The sequence below is a fragment of the Dendrobates tinctorius genome, unplaced genomic scaffold (assembly GCF_039654945.1).
Source record: "Dendrobates tinctorius isolate UK_male_01 unplaced genomic scaffold, ASM3965494v1 ptg000308l, whole genome shotgun sequence".
In the NCBI taxonomy this organism is placed as follows: Eukaryota; Metazoa; Chordata; class Amphibia; order Anura; family Dendrobatidae; genus Dendrobates; species Dendrobates tinctorius.
The window spans coordinates 825,271-850,842 of NW_027361975.1; the positions used below are offsets into that span (position 1 = coordinate 825,271).

At 41.5% G+C, this 25,572-nt stretch overlaps 1 protein-coding gene across 1 annotated transcript in view; it reads right to left on the bottom strand.

Moving 5' to 3' along the window:
• Window positions 1–11,611: 11,611 nt before the first annotated feature.
• The window catches only part of LOC141073597 (uncharacterized), an 82,557-nt gene continuing 68,596 nt past the window's right edge, over window positions 11,612–25,572 (bottom strand). The window contains exons 2-9 of the mRNA XM_073560884.1: window positions 23,019–23,142; window positions 19,567–19,752; window positions 19,366–19,489; window positions 19,183–19,253; window positions 18,670–18,778; window positions 14,887–14,981; window positions 14,621–14,729; window positions 11,612–13,508 (exon numbers count right to left, since the gene is read on the bottom strand). Coding sequence (XP_073416985.1) covers window positions 12,493–13,508; window positions 14,621–14,729; window positions 14,887–14,981; window positions 18,670–18,778; window positions 19,183–19,253; window positions 19,366–19,489; window positions 19,567–19,752; window positions 23,019–23,126 — 1,818 coding nt within the window. The 5' untranslated portion in view covers window positions 23,127–23,142 and the 3' untranslated portion in view covers window positions 11,612–12,492. The remainder of the gene's footprint in view (window positions 13,509–14,620; window positions 14,730–14,886; window positions 14,982–18,669; window positions 18,779–19,182; window positions 19,254–19,365; window positions 19,490–19,566; window positions 19,753–23,018; window positions 23,143–25,572) is intronic.

A 25,572-nucleotide genomic window follows, 5' to 3' on the forward strand; every position in this document is an offset into this window, starting at 1 on the left:
GAACAAGAGGAGCATGGAGAGCTGTCATTTCCTGAAACAGAGCTAATGAAGCACCATAAAATACAGCAGCAGCCATCTTCGGCACACAGTGAAGGCACTCACATAAACCAGGCAGTAAACACAGACTCTGTCACAGGCCACGAACCCACAAAGAGGGATGTGTTGTCTGCGGTCAATATGTCTAATACAGCCCTGATCAGTATTACCACCCTTATTGAATCTATGAAGAAAGATATGTCATCTATAAGGAGACATTCAAAGGGCATTTGAAAGAATTAAAGAAACAGAAGGAAGAATTAGTAATACTGAGGATCAACTACCTATGATGCAACGTGATACGAAAATGTCTAAACAAAATCTGAATGCTCTGTTTAATGAAACGGATGACTTGGAAAATAGACTGTAGAAATAATTTATGCATTATAGGAGTCCCAGAAAGGTATGAGGGCAAAAACTTAGTTGATTTTATGGAATCCTGGCTCAGGGATGTGTGTGGAAAAGAGGCAATATCTCCTATGTTTGCAATAGTGCAAGCTCACGGTGCCATCCAGAAATCCACAGCCAGGGGCCCCACCAAGACCTTTTGTGCTGAAGCTTTTGCATTAGAAAGATAGAGACACAATCCTACGTAAAGCATGCGGCTGTCCTAATCTGTTTATTGAAAATACTAAGGTGGTCATTTTCCCTGATTTCTCTGCAGAAGTGGAGAAACGCAGAGCACAATTTACACATGTCAAGAAAAGGATGGAAGACCTGCAGCTTCCATACTCGATGATGTATTCTGCACGATTGAGGATCATAGTGTCTGGACAGGTGCTAATTCATGATTCCCCTCAGGAAGCAGCACAGTGGCTGGACATTAATGAGGCTAAACTGACAGCGGTAAATCTGGTCCCCCTTAAGAGTCAACCAATCCGGATCGGTGATTTCTGTATCCTGATACCATATCACATGGATAGCGGGAAGCCCTGAAACGGTTCTGAGGAACTCTCTTCTGATCTTTTTCAATTGTTTCTGGGGTGTTTGTTTTTCATGTTTTGGAAAAAAGTCCTTTTAAGTCAGGTTCCCAATCTCTCCTCCAGGGAGAAATGTGTAAGTTTGATTGGCTATGGTTGTGTCTTAAGTTCTGTGTTTGTTATATGTTAATAAGGGGTAAAGTACAAGGAAAAAGAAAGGAGCATGGAGAAAATACTCAATGTGGTCCAGTGGTCATTATCTTTTCCTGTTTCCATATGGCTAAGCTTGTATATATAATAGCGTGGAATGGGAGGGGCATGGGAGATCTAACTAAGAAGTGCGCAATATATACATGGTTGCATCATCAATACCAACCAGCTATTATCTGTCTACTAGAAAACTCATTTGACTCCTGAAGCAAAACAAACTATTAATAGAGCTTGGGTAGGTCATTCCTTCCACTCGACACTCTTCCCATGCGAGAGGGTTTAGTGTATTGATACATAGATTAATCCCATTTGAATGTATAAAATCTGTTGTGGATGTGGAGGGTCGGTACATCGGTCTATTGTGTCATATATATGGAATTAAATTAATTTTGGTGGCCGAATATATATACCCCCTCCATATAAGAATGCAATTATCAAAAAAATACTATCCTTTACATCAGAATTCCCTACAAATCCAGTTCTGTTAATAGGGGACTTTAACAATTATATTCATCCGCATTGGGACAGACTACACACGGGTGATATACCTGCCTCGGCCTCCCCTACAGTGATGTCTAGAATGATATCGAAATAGGGTATTTTAATACTTGGAGACAGAGAAATCCTCTCACTAGGCAGTATTCCTGCTACTCAATTCTTTGTCAAGAATTGACCTAGCAATTGGAACAGAATCCTTGAACCAGTTTGCCCACAAAGTGGAATATTTACCTAGGGGAATCTCGGACCATTCTCCGATTCAAATGCAATTGGGAACGGGGGAAATAGAGGGGATAATGAGGTGCCCGTGGTGATTGAATCCATATTGGCTTATGTTAGTAGGTAATTCTATAAAGGAAGAATTGACAGAATTCTGGGAAATGAAGGATCAGCTTCAAAAATAATATTGTGGGACACCATGAAAGCGTATATTAGAGGAATATTTATAAGAGATATTTTTAGGTATAAAGCTAAAACCAAGGAGTTCACACAAATTCTCCAAAATAATGTGCAACAGGTTGAAGGACAATATATTTTAAACCCATCGGTGAGCACTAGGCAAGAACTAGAAACAGCTCAGAAATTATTTAATGATCATCTTATATCTAGAGCAGAAAACAAACTTTTTTTTATAAAAGCAGAGATATTTTGAGCAGAGGCAAGGTGTGAAGCACCTTTTGTCTACAATAGTTAAGTCACGGGAGGGTCCATCTTGTATCATCCAATTAGTTACAGAAAATGGAGATATAAGGGGGAATGATAACATACTTAAAGCCTTTCATTTCTATTACAACCAATAAATATGATTCAAGGTTTAATGGTAATGGGGAAGAGCTGGAGCGGTTTTTAGATGGCATTGCTCAAGTTTAAGGCTATGTGCACACGTCCGGAATTCCCTCAGATTTTATGTGTTTTTGCCGCATTTTTTCGCCGTGAAAATGCATAAAATAAGCAACCCATTGTATTCAATGGCATTCCGCACATGCTGTGCTAATGCTGCTTATTTTTCTGCGGAAAAATACGCAGCATGCTCATTCTTTGCGTGGAATCGCGGGAATTCCGCACACATAGGAATGCATTGTTCCGCTTACTTTCCGCATGTGGCTATGCCCATCATGTGCAAAGTAAGCGGAAAATGTGCGGATGGTACCCAGGGTCTGGAGGAGAGGAGAATCCTCCAGGCCCTGGGTTCCATATCCCTGTTAAAAAAATATTTAAAATAAAAAATCGTGTAATTCTCACCTTCCGGCGTCCAAAGGCCTCAGCGATGCTCCCGCCAACTCCCGTTCCGAGCAATGCCTTGCGACAATGACCTTTGATGACGTAGCGGTCTCGCGAGACCGCTACCGTATCGCGAGACCGCTACGTCATCAAAGGTCATTGTCGCAAGGCAAGGCATCGCTGGGAATGGGACTTGCCGGGAGCATCGCTGAGGCCTGGGGATGCTGCGATGGGACGCCGGAAGGTGAGAATAACAAGATTTTTTATTATTTTTAACTTTATATCTTTTTACTACTGATGCTGCATAGGCAGCCTCAATAGTAAAAAGTTGGTCACACTTGACAAACACTATGTTTGACAATTGTGACCAACCTGTCAATCAGTTTTCCAAGCGATGCTAAAGATCGCTTGGAAAACGCTAGTATTCTGCAACCTAATTACGCTTGCAAAACGCTAGTTAAAATGCGGGAAATATGCGGGAATTACGCATATGGAAATCTAGGGTATTTCCCGCGGCAGGGAGTTGCGGAATTCCCGCGAAAATTTCCGCGGGAATTCCGGACCTGTGCACATAGCCTAAGAAGGAAAGTAGTTCCTACTTAGTTGCCCAATTGACAATATTTGAACTTGAGGAAGCCTTACAATCCCTTGCCAATGAAAAGGCACCTGGTTCTGATGGACTGCTCTGTGAAGTTTTCAAAAAGTATAAGGATATTTTAATTTCCAAGTTACTGGAAACTTTTAATGAGGCCCTAAAATCTGGCCAAATGCCAAAATCTGTGCGTGAAGCAATTGTAGTAGCCATTTTAAAACTGGAAAAAGATCCAATGCGACCTTAGTCATATCGTCCCATCTCTCTTCTATCAGTTGACACCAAGATTATTGCAAACGCCCTAGCAAATAGATTATTTCACATGATTACTGAGGTTATTCACCAGGATCAATCAGGCGTTATGCCAAACCGGTCCACAGCAATAAATCTAAGATTTCTCTTAAACATTCAGAAATCAAATGCAATACCGGGACATTCAGAAATCAAATCCAATACCGGGACATAGAGCTATTCTCTCTCTTGATGCTGCTAAAGCGTTTGACAGCGAGGAGTGGAGATACCTATGGGAGGTTCTTAAATGACTGGGGGTGGGTCCTACATTTTTATCATATATACAACTTTTGTACTCTGGGCCTCATGCTAAAATAAGAACCAATGGTCTTTTACCTGATACGATTGCGTTCCGGAGGGGCACACGGCAAGGATGTCCATTGTCTCCCCTTCTTTTCGCAATGGCCATTGAACCTTTGGCCTGTATGTTATTTTCCAACCTAGATATAGTGGGTTTTGAAAATAGCAATTTAGATGAACGGGTATCCCTGTATGCAGATGATTTGTTGATATACATAGGTGATGTCCAGAAATCTATTGACCCTATAATGAAGATCATCAAAGAGTTTGGTAAATGGTCAGGCCTATCAATTAATTGGGATAAGTCCATTCTTCTAACAATTGATAATCCCCCTAGCTCGGTTATACTGAAACATACTCAGATACAAATAGTGGAGGAATTTAAATACCTTGGTATAAATATTACGAAAAACCTCAGGATTATAGATCCTGAACTTTCACCCTCTTCTGGAAAGGTTTAAAAGGAGAATAGAAACATGGTGTAGACTACCACTATCAGCTGTGGGGAGAGGAAACTTGTTAAAAGTGATATTGATGCCCAAACTTTTATATATTATGCATAATGCCCCTATATGGATCCCTAGTTCGTATTTTCAGAAAATTCATAGTATGTTTTGCAAGAATAAAATTTGAGCACTTACAAAGGGACAAGGAGTCTGGTGGGCTCGCGGAGCCCAATGCGTTAATATATTATGTTGAAGCACAACTACAGCATTTTAGTGGCAGGAATAGTACTGAAAATTCAAATAGTGCTAGGAATCCGATTACCTCAGGGACACCATAGAATATCTCTATTGAATTAAATAACGTTGTGGATAAGAAATCAATATCTCTCTCACACCCCTCGCCCCAGCAACAAACGTGGTGGAGAAGTTGGCATGCTCCTGTCTGATACCTGCTCCTTTACCCCAGTTCCTCTGCCACCCTCCACTATAGTTCCCTCGTTCAAGGTGCACTCCGTCCGCATCTATTCCCCTCCAACCTCCAAATGGCTGTCATCTACCGCCCCCCAGAACTAGCCATCTCCACCTTTCTTGACCACTTCACCACCTGGCTACTCCATTTCCTTTTTGCTGACATCCCCACCATCATCATGGGTGACTTCAACATCCCCATTGACACTTCCACCCCTGCTGCCTCTAAACTTCTATTGCTCACGGCTTCCCTCGGCCTCACTCAATGGTCCTCTGCGGCCACTCACAAAGATGGTCACACACTGGACCTTATCTTCATCTGTCTCTGTTCCCTCACTAATCTCAATAACTCGCCCGTCCCCCTGTCTGACCACAACCTACTGACATTCTCTCCTACTACGCAACCCTCGCTCCATAAACTCGCTCACCCTCGCAGGAATCTCAAACACCTCAATTTACAATCACTCTCTGAGTCCCTTCTCCCTCTTACAGACATTGCTTCCTTTCATGACACAGATGCTGCTGCCACATTTTATAACACCACAATAACAGCAACACTTGATTCGGCTGCCCCCCTCACGCAGAGCAAAACTCGAACAATCAACAGGCAGCCCTGGCTGACCAGCCTGACCAAAGAACTGAGATGAGTTTCCAGGGCCGCTGAGCGGAGATGGAAGAGAACCCATTCTACTGAGCACTTCAGCGCTTACAAGCAGTTCCTTGCCAGCTTTATGTCCACGCTCTCTGCTGCAAAACAAACTTCGCATCGCTCATATCCTCCCTGTCTCACAACCCTAAACAACTCTTCATCACTTTCAATTCTCTACTCCATCCCATAGCACCTCCTCCCCCTCCTCTCATTTCTGCTGAAGACTTTGCCTCCTTCTTTAAGCAGAAGATCGACACGATCAGACAAAACTTTGGCCCGCAGCCCCCAATGCCCCTCTTAGCCGCTCAGCCCTGTTCTGCAAAGGCCAGCTTCTCCACCATGACGGAAGATCAGCTCTCCACCCTTCTGTCAAGATCACACCTCACCACTTGTGCCCTCAACCCACTCCCGTCTCACCTCATCCCTAACTTGGCCAGTCTACATCCCATCTCTAACACACCTCTTCAACCTTTCACTTACAAATGGTGTCTTTCCCTCATCCTTCAAACATGCCTCAATCACACCCATCCTCAAAAAGCCCTCCTTTGACCCATCCTCTGTGTCTAACTATCGCCCGATATTTCTTCTCCCTTACGCCTCAAATTTACAGGAACAGCATGTATATCTTGAACTGTCCTCCCACCTCTCCTCCTGTTCCCTCTTTGACCAGTTACAATCTGGCTTCCGACCGCATCACTCAACTGAAACTGCCCTAACTAAAGTCACTAACGACTTACTAACCGCCAAGAGCAAGCGACACTGTCCTCCTTCTCCTGGACCTGTCTTCTGCCTTCGACACCGTAGACCATTCTCCCCTGCTACAGACTCTCTCATCGCTTGGCATCACAGACTTGGCCCTATCCTGGATCTCATCATACCTAACAGACCGAACATTTAGTGTCTCCCTCTCACACACCACCTCCTCACCTCGCCCCCTGTCTGTCGGTGTTCCTCAAGGCTCTGTCCTAGGACCCCTACTATTCTCCATCTACACCTTCGGCTTGGGACAGCTCATAGAATCCCACGGTTTGCAGTATCACCTCTATGCCGATGACACGCAGATCTACCTATCTGGACCCAACCTCGCCTCCTTACTGACTGAAATCCCACAATGTCTGTCTGCTATCTCAGCCTTCTTCTCTGCTCGCTTTCTCAAACTGAACATGGACAAAACAGAATTTATCATCTTTCCCCATCTCACTCTACCTCTCCACCAGACCTATCCATCAATGTCAATGGCTGCTCTCTTTCTCCAGTCCCGCACGCTCAGTGCCTTGGGGTGATCCTCGACTCTGCGCTCTCTTTCAAACCACATATCCAAGCCCTCGCCTCCTCCTGCCCCCTCAAACTCAAAAATATTTCACGGATCCGCTCATTCCTCAACCACGAAACCACAAAAACACTAGTGCCTGCTCTTATCTCCCACCTCGACTACTGCAACCTCCTACTCTCTGGCCTCCCCTCTAGCACTCTGGCACCGCTCCAGTCCATCCTACACTCTGCTGCTCGACTAATCCACCTGTCTCCCCGCTATTCCCCAGCCTCCCCCTATGCCAGAGATTTTCTCAAATTACATTAATGCATAGGAAATATCTCTGTTCTCTTCTACCTACAATAATTGCACCTTTACCCCAGGTCATTTGTTTTTATGGTTTTCTGACTAAGACCTGATCATAAATATAATAATCAGGCTGTTTATCTAAAGGATTGTAGAGCCTGAATAATTGTGGCATTAGTCCACCACGTCCACAACCATCAGGGAACACAACACTGACAGTTGCCAGCAGCAACTTTCTAGATGCATTGACGATTTTCTTATTTGACCAGATTCTTATTTACACTCCCTGACAGAAGTTATGTCGCTTATCCATGTTATGTAAATAAAATCTTATAACCTGACGTTAAATTCATCCATTGGTTGTATAAATTATTTTTTTGAAAGCTGAAACCCTCCGAAGTGTGGTTTAGGTTAAGAAAATAAATTGGCATCATTGCACAAATATTGATCATTTAATGGACACAGAATGGTCAGATTTTGGCAAGACAAAAGTTTTGTCGGCCACAGAAAGTAATGTGATATTCAAACAAATAATTAACTTAAAATACAAATATATGTTGCATAACATTGGTGAATGAAGTTGTGGTGCTATCAGAGTCATATTTAATATTTTGTGTGACTTCCATGAGCTTGAAGGATTGCATCCATGCGGTTCAACAATGACTCATACAATTTATTAATGAAGACATCAGGAATAGCAAAGAATGCAGTCTTACATGCCTCCCAGAGTTCATCTACATTCTTTGGTTTTGTCTTCCAAGCTTCCTCTTTCATCCTACCCCAAACATGCTCAATGATGTTCATGTCTGGCGACTGGGCTGGCCAGTCCTTGAGCACCCTGATCTTTTTTGCCTGGAGGAACTTTGTTGTAGAGATGGATGTATGAGATGGAGCACCATCCTGCTGCCGAATTTGCCCCCTTTTATGATTTGGAATATAAGAGGTAGCTAATACTTCTTGATATTTTAGGCTATTGATATTGCCTTCCACCTTGCAAATGTTTTGCACACCCCCATACTGAATGTAACCCCAGACCATGATCTTTCCACCACCAAATTTAAATGTTTTCTGGGTGTATTTTGGATCCATACGGGCTCCAGTAGGTCTCCTGCAGTATTTGCGGCGGCTGTGGTGTAATTCTACTGAAGATTCATCAGAGAAATCCACCTTCTGCCACTTTTCCAGCGTCCATCTGTTTAGCAGGCTGTGGGACTTTGCAAATGCCTTTTGTTTAGTGCTGGCTTCTGGGCACTGATTCGACCGTGGAGGCCATTTCGAGACAGAATCCTACAAACTGTTCTAGTTGACACAGGGACTTGAGGTGACCAGGCCTGTTGGAGCTCTGCTGCAGTGGAAGAGGGGCTTGCTTTGGATTTTTTAACCAACAAACGTTCCTCCTGAGCAGTTGTCTTGCGGAGTCTGCCGGACCTGGGCTTGTCAAACACATCTCCAGTCTCTTCAAATCTTTTTTTAATTCTTTGTACTTGACGCTGTGCCAGCCACCTCTGCAGTGGATCTGGTCTTCAGCCTCTTGATAATCCAGGCTTTGGGTGCAGGGTGGATTTTTGGCATGTTGTCAGAGCTCAAGTTGCAGCTCAAGTGAAGGTCTGGGGTGCTAGGTTTCTTTTTATACATACCCACTAATTAACAGATCATTTACTGAGCACAGGTGAGGATCTAAACTGGGATTGAGTGCATTATATGACCAGGCGACAAAACTTTTGTCTTGCCAAATCTGACCATTCTGTGTCCATTAAATGATCAATATTTCTGCATTGATGCCAATTTATTTTCTTAACCTAAACCAGATTTCGGAGGGTTTCAGCTTTCAAAAGAATAATTTATACAACCAATGGAAGAATTTAACGTCAGGTTATAAGCTTTTATTTACATAACTTGCATAAGCGACATAACTTCTGTCAGGGAGTGTAGTATAGGGTATAGAACTGATGCTGAGTGTCCAAGATGTAAAATGGATGATGCGGGATTATTACATATGATGTGGGGATGTCTGGAACTGGGAGGATACTGGAAATGAGTTCTGTCTATCATAAAGAAAGTCTATAAAATTGTTATTCAACCATATTCCAAAACATCTCTATTGGGAATATTAGAGGATGACATGGAATTTGATCCAGTAACTATAGGAATTTCACGCATTTTATTCCAGGCCAGGAAACATATTGCATCCAAATGGATTAATCCCTTACCTCCTGTCACGTGTAGCTGGCTACACCGCCTCCAGCAGGGCGAATTTCAATAATTAAACTTGTACCTAGATACACCGCCTCCAGCAGGGCAAATTTACAGAGTAAAGGGGAACACCGGGGAAACAGTTACAGTGGTGGGCCCTGCAATCGGGAATGGGGACGTAGAGACCTTCTGCACTCCCCTGAGGCAGTGTCCCTAAATTCCTACCGATCCCTATACAGGTTCCTCACCTGTCACCGAGCTGGATAACTCAATCCCTAGCTCGCCCTGCACCTATCCCTTACTAGTGCATTGGACGGTGCAGAAACTAATCTCACCACTGCACTAATACACACACAAGGAAAAATATAACAAACAGGGAAAACAACACTTAGCTTTACTCTGTTGCTATTGCTCCCAGCAACAGAGTACAACACCCGAATTCAGCTTCCACCTGAAGCTACAACACCAGAGCTCTGACTGAGCTGCAAGGAACTCCTCTCTATAGCTCCTTCCTTCACCAAACTTGGTTGGAAATGACCAATATCACCAAAAGTGAATGAGACCACCTGCCACTCCTTTATAGGAAGGAGCCAGGTTCATCACCTGCTTGGTAATTACGTGTAATAACGCTAGCAACCACCGGGAGCAAAACTAACTTTAAGCCAACAGCTTAAAGGAAAAAAAGGTTATATGTGCAAAATCTTTCACAATCCAACATCGATCATGACACCCTCATTGTTTAGTGATTTGAAAAATAGGATAAATAATATTAGACTGGAGAAGGGTATATACAAAAAGCGAAACATAATGAATTTAATTTGAGAGAATATGAGATCCATGGTTGGATACTTCTGGAATGCCATCAAGAGTATTGTTGATGGAGAGGCAATTTGACCTACTGGGTGGGGGGAGGAGGGCGAAGCTAGGCCTGATACCTCACTATAATATGTGAAATTTTTTATCAGGTGTTTTGGGTGATGTTATATACACTCACTGGCCACTTTATTAGGTACACCATGCTAGTAACGGGTTGGACCCCCTTTTGCCTTCAGAACTGCCTCAATTCTTCGTGGCAGAGATTCAACAAGGTGCTGGAAGCATTCCTCAGAGATTTTGGACCATATTGACATGATGGCATCACACAGTTGGCGCAGATTTGTCGGCTGCACATCCCTGATGCGAATCTCCCGTTCCACCACATCCCAAAGATGCTCTATTGGATTGAGATCTGGTGACTGAGGAGGCCATTTGAGTACAGTGAACTCATTGTCATGTTCAAGAAACCAATCTGAGATGATTCGAGCTTTATGACATGGCGCATTATCCTGCTGAAAGTAGCCATCAGATGTTGGGTACATTGTGGTCATAAAGGGATGGACATGGTCAGCAACAATACTCAGGTAGGCTGTGGCGTTGCAACGATGCTCAATTGGTACCAAAGGGCCCAAAGAGTGCCAAGAAAAAATTCCCCACACCATGACACCACCACCACCAGCCTGAACCGTTGATACAAGGCAGGATGGATCCATGCTTTCATGTTGTTTACGCCAAATTCTGACCCTACCATCCGAATGTCGCAGCAGAAATCGAGACTCATCAGACCAGGCAACGTTTTTCCAATCTTCTACTGTCCAATTTCGATGAGCTTGTGCAAATTGTAGCCTCAGTTTCCTGTTCTTAGCTGAGAGGAGTGGTACCCAGTGTGGTCTTCTGCTGCTGTAGCCCATCTGCCTCAAAGTTCGACGCACTGTGCGTTCAGAGATGCTCTTCTGCCTACCTTGGTTGTAACGGGTGGCAATTTGAGTCACTGTTGCCTTTCTATCAGCTCGAACCAGTCTGCCCATTCTCCTCTGACCTCTGGCATCAACAAGGCATTTCCGGCCACAGAACTGCCGCTCACTGGATTTTTTTTCTTTTTCGGACCATTCTCTGTAAACCCTAGAGATGGTTGTGCGTGAAAATCCCAGTAGATCAGCAGTTTCTGAAATACTCAGACCAGCCCTTCTGGCACCAACAATCATGCCACGTTCAAAGGCACTCAAATCACCTTTCTTCCCCATACTGATGCTCGGTTTGAACTGCAGGAGATTGTCTTGACCATGTCTACATGCCTAAATGCACTGAGTTGCCGCCATGTGATTGGCAGATTAGAAATTAAGTCTTAACACACAGTTGGACAGGTGTACCTAATAAAGTGGCCAGTGAGTGTATTTAGGCCTATAATAGAAATGTTTTATATAAGAATTCTGTCTTCTACAAGTAGTTAAGATCAGACTATTTTGATTGTAAGGTATAATGAATGTGAATTACTGCACATTGTTAGCTATACTGAAATAATGTATGTATGTTAACCTTAGGTTATTATGTTTGTATGTGGTTCTTTATGTGAAGGTTGCTAATGGATGTTTGTAACAAAACTAAATGCTAAAAAGCTGATTCAATAAAAATTATTTGATTTAAAAAAAAAAAAAAGGACTGAGACCCAACTGAGCCAAGGGAAACTACGTGAATGTAATGTCCAGCTCAAAGAAAAGCTGGGTGTCCATTAGCCAGGTCTTAGTCCTTCTCAACTCTTATTTACATGTATGTCACTTGACAAATGGTAAGGTTTTAATACTACTGGTTAGTACAGTCCCAAATAGGGTCACCGTGACGTGGTGGGATGACTTTTACGTTTTTTTAATCAAAATTCTGTTAACCAAGTACCCTATATTATTGTCATGCACTATTGCTATTTTTCGCTGCAGAATTTCTTTTTTATCTTGGATTTTGTCTGTTTAGTGGCCGGTGTGAATATTCGCCTACACACCAATTTATATTCCAGTTCATCTCTTTAGGTTTTTGTATCAAAGTAATATATAGTGAGAAGTGACTGTAACCACTCCATGCACTGCCCCTATGAGTGGAAGATAGAGGTTGCAGGGAGAAAAAAAACTTTCTTTTCTCCTGGCAGCCACAGTCACATGTAATTTAAATGCTATTTACCTGCAGATTACCAGCATATCTGCCAGTAAATTGCATTTCTGGAGATGACAGGTTTCCTTTAAGTCCCATGTATTCAGGAAAACAAACAAAACTAACTAAAATGAATTAGAATAATGTTTGTTTTATTATTCTATAATTATCTGTGCAAAAGTTGTGTTTTTAAGAGAGACATGAACCCTGTAATGGTTTATAAGATGGGATTTCTGTCTAAAACTTTTCCCACATTCTGAACATGAAAATGGCTTCTCACCCGTATGAATTCTTAGGTGTTTATTAAGTTGTGATTTCTCTATGAAACATTTCCCACAATGCGAGCATGAAAATGGCTTCTCATCTCTGTGAATTCTCTCATGTTTATTAAGGTTAGATTTCTTTTTGAAACTTTTCCCACATTCAGAACATGGAAATGGTTTCTCTCCTGTGTGTGTTCTCTTATGGGTATTAAGACCTGATTTATTGTTAAAACATTTCCCACACTCTGAGCATGAAAATGGCTTATCTCCTGTGTGTGTTCTCTGATGCTGAACAAGGATTGACTTCTGGGTAAAACTTTTCCCACAAATAAAACATAAAAACGGCTTCTCTCCAGTGTGCGTTCTTTGATGTTTAACGAGAACCGATTTCTGGGTAAAACATTTTCCACATTCAGTGCATGAATATGGTTTCTCCCCTGTATGAATTCTCTGGTGTTCAAGTAGAGCCGATTTCTGAGTAAAACATTTTTGACACTCCAGACATGAGAATGGCTTCTCCCCAGTGTGAATTCTCTGGTGTGTAACAAGATCAGACTTCTGGGTGAAACATTTCCCACAAGCAGAGCAGGAAAATGGTCTTTCATCACTGTGAATCCTCTTGTGCATGGATAGATTAGAATTCTTTTTAAATTGTTTCCCACATTCAGAACATGGGAATATTTTACCCTCTTGATGGTCTATACTTGGCTTTGAAATCTGAAATAACTCAGGAGAAGGAAACTCTGGATTGTATTGATCAGCTGATAGGTCTTTGCTGTAGAGGACTGGGGGGATATTGGAAACAATAAAGTGATCTACACAAGAGCCTTGTGCAATATGTTTTTTCTCTACTTTACCATCGGGAGATATAAGAAGGTGACTCTCCCAGGAGCTGGTGTAATCATCTGCTAAGAAAAATAAAGATTTATTATATTCTAAGACTGAACAATGCAGTACATTTTTTTAACATTTTTAATTGGGCTTTACTAGTATGACCCTGATAGAAAGAAGACTGTCTGGGCCAAATTCTAAGAGAATAAGGAGTTTGCTGACAAAGTTGTAGTATACAGTCAATATCAATGGCATTTTTTTTCTAATGTGTCCCTACAGGCTTTTTAAGATTATCTTTATTCTAATGTCAGATAGCAGGTGCCAGAATACAAGAGGTATAGTATTTGGAAAAGAAGCACAACATCTTAGCTTGCATGCACATGATCACTCCCTTACAAATTTGCCTACCAAATCTAATGACCAAACTAAGAACAAACTCAAGTGAACTCCAGTTCCTCCAATTTATGACATTTACTCTTAGGCACCATCTATTGTCTTAACTCTAAAGGATACTATACATATTAGTTGAAAGTCATCAGGACCGGCCAATCATCCATTGTTTCTGGGTGAAATGTTAAAGGCTAATCCTTCATGTTTCAGGGGTGATAGGCTGTTGTCAGACATGTTTGACACAGCATTTCTCCCCATTCAGAATACATGAATGCTCAAGCCCAGAGTTGACAAGTATGGAGGAATCAAGTGCGATAGCTGTACACCAAATAAGAGCTTGGTCAACAACGGTTTCATGGGTATGTTCTCCTTTCTGGGGTTCTACTTCACTGAGTAGATATCTCTCCAATGTATGTTCCCCTTAAACGTGCCTTTAGTCTCTGGTAATATGCTAGACTTTTTCATTTTTTACTACAGAAGCTTTGTCAGCTTATTTCTCCTTTCCTGTTAGAACCTGGACAGTTTACTGAAACCAAAACCATTTTTAGGACATTATCTATAGAAAGTGTACCATGTAGGACTAGCTCTTCACAGAAAACTATGTTCTCATTAATCAAGAAAAACAGCCTCTCCATCTACATCCTCTACTCAAAAATAACCCAACTATAAGCAATCACTTGAATAATTTGTTTGTATGATATTTTCTTAATTTAACATAAATCCAACACTAATGTAAACCTATACCCGCCTTTTTACTATGAACACAATATTTGCATATAGTTTAACGGTTGCTACTTACTTGGGCAAACATCTATAGGAACTTCATCCTCTGTACAAGACTGATGATCCCACACAAACGTGTGTTCTTCTACAATTGCGTCATCTTTGCTGTTAGGCAGGCCGTTACACTGATTCAAAATGCAAAACAAACAACTAGCATGACAACAAAATATGGCATGCCAGTAAAATGTATATAGATCGCTTATTGTCTTGCTATACATTTAGTTTAAATAATACAATATATTAAAGGACTAGTCTCTTACAAAAACTCCACAGATAATCTACCTGATTCTCCCACACGTTATTAATCTCTTCTGAAGAATGTTTGGAATAAAGAAGATTGGAGCTGCCTTCTGGCATGTTTCTCTTACAGGATACATCTGTAAGAAAAGCACCTACATGTTAATGGAATACATTGATTATATACTGTATAATTGGAGGGGTCCTTATGGCGTATACATACCTACTTATCAATCCATAGATATTATGACATATTCATAGATACGAGTCAGACATTTATGGAAATGACCATGAATATGCTATAAATAAGTAGAATACCCCTAATAATAGCAATAATGAATATTTATATAGCACCAACACATTTACCAATTAAGAGGATGTATGTATAGTCGAGACAGACATTACAACGTAAGAAATTGTATATTGTGGTAGGATGGATGTGTGCTGGAGAGCATAGTCCTGTAGAAGAGTAGTACAAGAAAATGAAATGAAGTGATAAAACAGTGATGCTATCCTTTTACCTTACTGTTTTATGGAATAAGTGGGCACAACCTTACTGTACACAAACAAAGTGAAAGACAAAAATGAGTGAGGAGATTTAGGGAGGTGCAGTGTTGTGGACGGCTTTGTGGGTGAAAAGAATACATTTTTTAAAATCTTTTATTTGTAACCTTTAATGAGCAAACAAACAACATTTAATAAACAAAACACACTGTTTAGATTCTTTTATACATTAACCCCTTAACGACCAGGGGTATTTTTGGTTTTACATTTTCATTTTTCCCTCCCCTTCTTTCAAGAGCCATAACTTTTTTAATTTTCCGTTTATATGGCCATGTGAGGGCTTATTTTTTGCGGGACGAGTTGTATTTTTAAATGACATCATTGGTTTTACCATATCGTGTACTCGAAAACGGGAAAAAAATTCCGAGTGCGGTGAAATTGCAAAAAAAGTGCAATCCCACACTTGTTTTTTGCTTGGCTTTTTTGTTAGGTTCACTAGATGCTAAAACTGACCTACCATTATGATTCTCCAGGTCATTACGAGTTCATAGACACCAAACATGTCTATGTCCTCTTTTATCTAAGTGGTGAAAAAAAATTCCAAAGTTTGCTAAAAAAAAAAAAAAAATTGCGCAATTTTCCGAGACCCGTAGCGTCTCCATTTTTCATGATCTGGGGTCGGATGAGGGCTTATTTTTTCCGTGCCGGACTGACGTTTTTAATGACACCACTTTTGTGCAGATACGTTCTTTTGATCGCCCGTTATTGCATTTTAATGCAATGTCTTGGTGACCAAAAAAACGTAATTCTGGCGTTTTTAATTTTTTTCTCGCTACGCCGTTTAGCGATCGGGTTAATGCTTTTTTTTTATTGATAGATCGGGCGATTCTGAACGCGGCGATACCTAATATGTGTATGTGGGATTTTTTTTTTACTGTTTTATTTTGATTGGGGCGAAAGGGGGGTGATTTGAATTTTAGGTTTTTTTAATTCTTTTTATTTTTAAACATTTTTTTTTTTTTACTTTTGGCACGCTTCAATAGCCTCCATAGGAGGCTAGAAGCATGCGCAACCTGCTTGGCTCTGCTACATATGGGCGATGAGCAGATCGCCCATATGTAGCAGATTTACTGCTGTGCTTTCAGCGCCGACCACCGGGTTGCGCTGAAAGCCTTATGCCTGGAACAACCATAGAGGTCTCATAGAGACCTCTGGTTGTCCAGGCAACGTGACGCCGACCCCCGATCACGTGACGGGGGTCGGCGATGACGTCATTTCCGGCCCGGCGGCCGGAAATTCTATTGAAATGCCCGCTGTCAGCTTTGACAGCGGCATTTAACTAGTTAATAGGCGCGGGCGGACGGCGATTCCGCTCGCGCCTATTGCGGGCACATGTCAGCTGTTCATAACAGCTGACATGTCCCGGCTTTGATGCGGGCTCAGCGCCGGAGCCCTCATCAAAGCAGGGGAAATGTCTGATGACGGACTGTGTCCGTCATTGGACATTAAGGGGTTAAGGTGAAAATTATGATGTTCTGCAAAGTGTCCTAGGATCCATTTTTCAACAGGGCAACACGAGATTGCATGTTGCTCGTACTACAGTACTGTAAGTAGACTGTGTGTACTAAAAATCCTTCCATGGCCTGCAGCGTCTCTGTGCTTGTCTCCTATCATAGTATTCAAACTGGACAGATTCATGGTGAAAAACCCGCGCTGCTGAATAAATCACGATCCAACAGTAAGGCTGGAGTCACACTAACCTGCGCAAAATACGGTCAGTATTTTACATGCGTAATACGGATGACAGACCCCTAAACAGTGCTCCGTATGTCATCCGTAATCAAGGTGTGGTCGCGTATTTTGCGCATGTCAGCATCCGTATGTAATCCGTGTGGCATCCGTATGGTGAGATTTTCTCGCAGGCTTGCAAAATGGACATATAATGGAGCCCTATGACAGGTTTTATAAAGAAATGAAAGAATAGATATAGACACATAGAATGCATATATATATATATATATATATATATATATATATATATATATACTGTATATATGTGTATTCTATGTGTCTATATCTATTCTTTCATTTCTTTATTAAACCTGTCAGTGTGAGTTTACTGTATCGCGCACTGAATTGCCGGCTTTGCTAAAAGACACCGGGTGCGTATTTCTCGCAAGTCACATGTGTGGTCCGTGTGTAATCCGTATTTTTTGCGCACCCATAGACATTGGCGTATTACGGGCGTAGTACGCTGACAATCGCAGCATGCTGCGAGTGGCACGGAGCGTAGAATACGCCCGAGAAATATACGGCTGGTGCGAGGGACCCCATAGAGAATCATTGGTCCGTGTGTAATGCGTGCTTTTAGCGCCTCTCACTCGGCCGTATTCCTCGCCAGTGTGACCCCGGCCTAAAGATGAAAGTAATGGTTTATATGTGTTGTATCATCTCCTGAAGAAGAAGTCCTTGAGACTTTGAAACGCGTATAAACCATTACTTTCATCTTTACTGTTGGATCGTGATTTGTACAGCAGCGCAGGTTTTTCACCATGAATCTGTCCAGTTTGAATACTATTGTTGGGTCATTTGCCTGACCAGTGGTCCTGCTGCAGCTGTCGGCTCTGATGAGCTTTTACACACCCCAATACTTTGAAAAGAAGGTGAGTGCAATCTGATTTTATAGCTTGTCTTCACCACCGGATAAGACCCTATTTGCGCTTTTATCTCTCTAGCATCTTATAATACTTGTCTCCTATCAAGCACATCTAGGACATCATTGGTCGGCAATTGCGCAGGAGCTGTCAGCAGCAGATCTTGATTTGCACAAGTGCATTCAGTGTGGCAGTACATTCCCCAGATAACCATTAATAACCTCACTGATAGCAAGACAAACCGTGTACATGTGCCATTCATTTTTTATACTGAATAAATGAAGATGTTTTAAAAGTGTTGTTTCCATTTTTCATCATTTGCATATCAATAACACATCTCAAACAAACAAGCCCTCATATCCCAATATCAATGAAAAAAATAAAAAAACGAAAGCTCCTGGAATGCGATAATGATAAAATAGAAAAAAAATGCTTTTCTCTAACAGCCCAGCATGGGCAAGTCCTTAAGGGGTTAAAATGATTTACATTTTTGATCAATATTTAAAATTTCAAGAAAAGAGATATTAAAAAAAACTTGGAACCTGGGTGTAAGGTGTGTTGGTGGAAAAATTAGATAATGGTATTATTAAAAAAAAAAGATGAAACCCCTTCCCTTACAGTCGCTCACACTCTAATAGCTGTCAAGCCATAGATATTTGATAGTACTCACCAGAAATTATATCTACAGCATCTTCCTCCTCCTTAGAAAGCTGATCATCCCATACATGCCCTCCATCTTCTACGATTGATTCGGTTTTAGCATTAGTCAGATATTTACACTGATTAAAAAGGTATAACAATAAATGCACAATTCAGCAGACAGCTAATAATAATAATCTTTATTTTTATAGAGCGCTAACATATTCTGCAGCGCTTTACAGTTTGCACACATTATCATCACTGTCCCCGATGGGGCTCACAATCTAAATTCCCTATCAGAATGTCTTTAGAATGTGGGAGGAAACCGGAGTACCCGGAGGAAACCCACGCAAACACGGGGAGAACATACAAACTCCTTGCAGATGTTGTCCTTGGTGGGATTCGAACCCAGGACCCCAGCGCTGCAAGGCTGCAGTGCTAACCACTGAGCCACCGTGACAGCTGAACCAAACAGGCTAAAGAATAACATAAAAACAAGAAAACTAACATATATTACATTTGGTGGGATCCAGGCTCTACCTACCTGTTGGTGTTCTGCAAAATCCTGGGGATAGAAAGGACTGAGACATCTCTGGGGTGCATTACTTGGTTCATCTGTAGCGAATAGACATGACATACAGTTATTGAAAACATTGTTCTCATGCGTTGACGACTACTTCACAATCTCACTCATGAGTCACATGTAACAAAAAAAATCTCCTCTTACATGTTGAAGAGAGGGGGTGGAGATTGTCAACCATGACCTCCTTGTACAGATCCTTGTGATCTTCTATGTACTCCCACTCCTCCATGGAGAAATAGACGGAGACATCCTGACACCTTATAGGAACCTGATGTACATAATGACCCATCATCATCCAAACACACTATAGCTTATGTTACTGCATAGTATCCCAGAGCTCCTCACCTCTCCAGTCAGCAGCTCAATGATTTTGTTGCCGAGTTCAAGGATCTTCGCCTCAATGTTTCGTTCACATATTACAGAGTGGGGCGTAGGCACCGTAACAGGGCTCCTGCTGCGACATTTTGTTACAGGAGGCTGATGTTTGGTTGCCAAATACTCATCAGATATCTTCCTTACCATTGTGTAATCCTATGTAATTGAGAAATGCACTATCACCACAATGCACAAATTCAGAATGCCTCAACCACCTAATGGTGCTAGTAACAGATGTAATAGTGATGCAGTGACAATACATACAATCCCCCACCTCTTTGCTCATGTCCCAGGGATTGCTCACTTATTTATTAACCCCTTAACGACAGCAGTTAAGGGTATTTATGCCTCAGCGCCGCTATTTAATGGCGCTGAGAAATAAGTGTATGGCGCCCCCAGAGACGGAATTTCTCTGGGGTCCCAGTGTTGCGATCGCAGTTATTAATGAAATTACGCTGACCGCAAAAAAAAAAGAAGAAAAAGTCCAATTTCCTATTTAATTTCTCTCTCCTCTGATGCGATCACACATCAGAGGAGGAAGAAATATAGTGTGTCCGTAAAGTCATGTCGCACTTTTGACCAGTTACTAGAAAGCAACAAAAGACGATAGAAATGTGAAATCTGCTCCAAATAAAAAAAAAACTCTCCCAGTTTCATACCTATTCCATGCAGTTCCATGTGGGCTCCATTTGTTGCCCTACACACATCCAAACGATAGTGAAGTTCTTGCCACACACGGGTAAGGATGTCTGGTGTAACAGAGTGACTAACGTCTTAGATTCTTTTTTAAGTGATGAATGTTGTTGATACGTTCAATGTACACATGTTGCTTCACATAACCCCAATAGTAAAATTCTAAGGGCGCCAGATCCATGGATCGTGGTATACTTGTATACTTTCCTGTGACTGGTCAAAAGTGCACCATGACTTTACAGACACACTGTAGGGTTCCCCGGTACCTCCGGTGTCCCTAGACCCTCCTGCATGCCGCCGTCCTGTCCCCCGGCATCTTCTTCTGGGAAGAAAATGGTGGGCACATGGGCAGAGATCTGCCGGCCGGCACCCGGCAACAATTGGATATTTTTCCAATTGGTTCATTTTGATCACTGTGATAGACCCTATCAGAGTGATCAAAATAATAAAAAAATAGTAAATCAACTCCCCCTTTATCACCCCCATAGTTAGGCAAAAATAGCAAAATAAAAAAAATGTATTTCCATTTTCCATTAGGGTTAGGGTTGGGATAAAGTTAGGGTTGGGCTAGGGTTAGGGTTGTGGTTATGGTTTGGATTAGGGTTAGGGATAGGATTCTGATTAGGGTAAGGGGTGTGTTGGGGTTAGGGTTGGAGTTAGAATTGGGTGGGTGCCACTGTTTAGGTACATCAGGGGGTCTCCAAACTCGACATGGCACCATCATTGATTCGAGCCAATTTTGCGTTCAAAAAGTCAAAAGGTGCTCCCTCCCTTCTTAGCCCTGCCATGCACCCAAACAGTGTCTTTCCCCCACATACGGGGTATTGACGTACTCAGGAGAAATTGCACAACAAATTATGTTGCCCATTTTCTCCTGATACTCTTGTGAAAATAAAAAAATTTGGCTCCAAAGTAAACTTTTTGTGAAAAAAGTAAAATGTTCATTTTTTTTTCCTTCCACGTTGCTTTAGTTCTCGTGAAGAACCAGAAGGGTTAATAAATTTTTTTAATGTGGTTTAAAGCACCTTGAGGGGTGCAGTTTTTAGAATGGTGTCACTTTTGGGTATTTTCTGTTATATCGAATCTGAGGTGGTCCTTAAAAAAATGGTTTTGTAAATTTTGTTGGAAAAATGAGAAATTGCTAGTCAACTTTTAACCCTTATAACGTCTTGTCAAAAAAAAAAATTATGGTTTCAAAATTGTTCTGATGTAACGCTGACATGTGGGAAATGTTATTTATTAACTATTTGTGTGACACCACTCTCTGATTTAAGGGTACAAAAATGAAAAGTTTGAAAATTGCTAAATTTTCAAAATTTTTGCCAAATTTGTTTTTTCATAAATAAATGCAAGTTATATCGAAGAAATGTTACCACTAACATGAAGTACAATATGTCCCGAAAAAACAATCTCAGAATCCAGGATCCATGGAAGAGTTCCAGAGTTATAACCGTATAAATTGACACTGGTCAGAAATCTACTACCCTGTTTCCCCATAAATAGGGCGCCCCCCGAAAGTAAGACATGCTAGGGGGAGCACTGGGCCTGCTAATATAAGGCACCGCCCCCCCCTGAAAATAAGGCATACCTTGTTCTGTGCATGGAGCATGCAGTTGTGTCTCACTCCCGCTGTCCGGTGCCCTCTGGTGCCCGCCACTGCAGCCGCACTGTTCGCAGGAGTTAATCACAGCCTCGGAGCTGTGTGCCGATCTCCGCCCATGAGCCCTGCGCCAATCACAGCGCAGGAATCATGGGCCAATCACAGCGCAGGAACCATGGGCCAGCTGACGTCATCCATAGCCTCTGATTGTTCCTGGGCTGTGATTGGCCCAGGGCTCCTGCGCTCTGATTGGCCCAGGGCTCCTGTGCTCTGATTGGCCCAGGGCTAATGCACCACCAAAGCACTGAAAGCAGCACCGTGGAGGAAACCAGTCAGAAAGTCAAAGTGTGTGTGGGTGTGTGTGTGTGTATGGTACATACATGGGAGGCTGCAGTGGGATAATGTGATAATGGGAGGCTGCAGTGGGATACTGGGATGATGGGAGGCTGCAATACTGTACTGTAGAATGATGGGGGCTGTAATGGAATGATGGGGTGCTGTATTGGGGACTGTAAAGGGATGATGAGGGCTGCAATCGGATGATGGGAATATTTGGGGCTGCAAAATGATGATGGGGCTGCTACGGTAAAGGAACTGCAGTGGGTGATTGTTACGGCAGCGGTACAGTGTCCAGAAAGTGTGTGGGAGCCATTTTAGAGCCCTTATGTTTTGTGGCCCTGTGTGGGAGTCAGGCAATTACAGTACCATACCGTAGTGTGTTACTTTGATTTGTTGTCTGCTTTTCTGATGAATGGCCTATATGTCTGACTACTGGTTTTACGCTACAGAACGTTCCTTATGTAAGGGTAGAGCGCGCTGGAATGTTTCTCATGAAAATAAGACACCCCCCCCCCCGAAAATAAGACATGGTGCAACTTTCGGAGCAAAAATTAATATAAGACGGTGTCTTATTTTCGGGCAAACAGGGTATTTGGCTTGGTCATTAAAGTCAAAATTGGCTCTGTCACTGAGGGGTTAAAGGGGGGTCTATCATCTGTCATTCCATGTATGGCTCAGCAGCTCTCATTCAAGTGAATAATATATGGCATTAATATTATCAGCATAAAAAACATCATCAGTACAGTACAGATATCAGTAATGTCTAATGACAGTTTCCACAATACTTTACCTCACCAGAAACCAAGTGGATGATTTCAAGTGTAAGTTTTAAGATTTTTTCAGACATCATGTTTCTGTCCTTGTTCCCAGACATTGGGTCACTCAGAAAGGGGACCATTATCTCGTGGAGGATCCTATGTGTAACAGTAAATAAAATTTTTTTTTATTTACAGGACATCACATATTTAAATGGTGGTCCGATACCTATAATACCCTTTATAAATACCTATCTTTAAGCCCTAAACATACTAAATTACCTAGAATTCTCTCAAAGGAAACATCAAAGGAAGTAATGTTAAAAAAAACAAACATAGGAAATAACAAAACAGGGAGAATTTAATAATAAAGCTGAATACAAAATTGGTTCAGGCTTAAAGGGTATCTGTCACCACATTTGACCTATCTAAACCATTAATATGGGCATTCAGGTCATAGACTGCTGAAAACAGTTCTTCCTGTGCGTCTCATATCAGATGCCTTGTTGTTTTTATGAAATCATCTTTTATCACTTTATATAAATGACTTCTTCCAGGCTCTGGGGAGAACGCTGCCTGGAAGATAACTCTGCCTCAAGAGCTTATTTTAAATATAAAGGTGACGAGGTCACTGATAGGCGGGATTTGCAAAGTGCTTCCGGTAAGTGCAAGTTAAATGCCGCTGTTAGAAATTGAAAGCGGTATTTAACTAGTTAACAGCCGCAGGTGGATCGCGATTCCACCTGCGGCTGTTGCGGGCACATGTCAGCTGTATAGATCAACTGTCATGTGCCTGCAAAGGTGCGGACTCTTGTGCTGAAGTGTAGTCTGACATCGGCGTACTATTACGCCTGCTGTCGGAAAGGGGTTAAAGGTAGGAATTGGACCACCCCTTTAAAGCATGTTGCTACACAGAACTTGATATGCAGCAACTTTGAGACAAGGGAGGTGTCACAGTAGTACCAAGCTGCTGTCCATAATACAATATTTACTAATGCATGTATCATCACTGTAGGAAAGCACAATGTCTTAAACATCAGCTGAAAGATGGTGAAAGGTGTGAGCGTAATCATTCAGATAACACTCATTTTGATCTTAGACACTAAACAATGTTCATATGCTACTATAACAGTAAGATAATTCAGGATGCCAGAGACATGTCCATGCGCCTGCATTGCTTCTCCATGCATCTGTACACCCGCTCATGCCAAGAGTTGCTAAACAGATGACTTGGCCTTTTCCTAGCATGATACTATTTGATACAATACACCATATCAATTATCTCTGTTCATTCAGTTTCAGGTTCAAAAGGTAACTCACGGTTCACTAAACCGACACAGTAATGTCCCATGAGCTACTAGATTAGCATTGTTCTAAAACATGCCAGGGGTATACAAATATTGGACATTTATAGGGAACCTGTCACAAAAAAATGGGGTTAATCTGCAGGGTAAAGGGAAGCTGTCACCAGAAAAAAATGCTATTAACCTGCAGTTTAACCACATATCTGCAAGTTAATAGAGTTTTTTCTGGTGACAGGTTCCTTTTAAAGATTTGTCCCTAATTGTACGATGACACAGGCAGCCTTTATAGCAGAAGCTACAGAGCTGATTGTTTCTACACACACCCTGTGCAGAATTATTACACAATTTTTAATTTTGACAATTTTATTATTAAACAAAACAGAGCTGTCTGTCAATCCAAAAGATTAATAAACCTGAATATTGAAGAAAATAAAAGTGATGGTCTGTCTTTCTCAGGAAAATATCTATGTGTACTAAATTATTAGGCAACTGTGAATTATTATGCAACCAAATGAAAAATACAAATTTTCCCATCTCTATTGTTTATTTGCATCTGTTAAAGTGAGAATAATACCAAACAACTTAAAATAGAAAAATACATTTCAAAAAAATTTCAGTGACAAATATAGCCACCTTCTTTTCAATACCAGTCATAAGCCTTCCATCCATGGAGTCTGTCATGTTCATCTGTTGACGATCAACTTTAAGAGCAGCACCAACTACAGCTTCCTAGACAGAGTTCACAGAGGTGTACTGTTTTTCGTCACCGTAAGGCTGGTTTCTCATTTAGTCCATGAGCCAAGAGCCAATTTTGACGATATCGGTACCACCCGGAGTGACTAATTCTCTTTGGTGTTTTTAGGTAGATGCATGTCTGTAGTTTATGTTTTGATATGATAGCCCTTGCACATCAGTAGCTTAACCCCTTCAAGCCTATTTGTACCCAAATGCCTAGGCCATTTTTGTAAATCTGACCTGTCACTTCATGCGGTAATAACTTTGGGACGCTATCACCTATCCACGCCATTCTGAGATTGTTTTCTCGTGACATATTGTACTTCATGGTAGTGCTAATTGTGAGTCAATAGATTTTACCTTTCTGCATAAAAAATTACAAAATACACGAAAATTTTGGAAAAATTCGCTATTTTTGAACTTTGAAATTCTCTACTTTTTACAAAAATGCTGATACCCCCCATAACAGTTATTAGTTTACATTCTCCACATGTCTACTTCACATTGGCATCATTTTGGAAATTAAATTTTATATTTTTCTGATGTGATA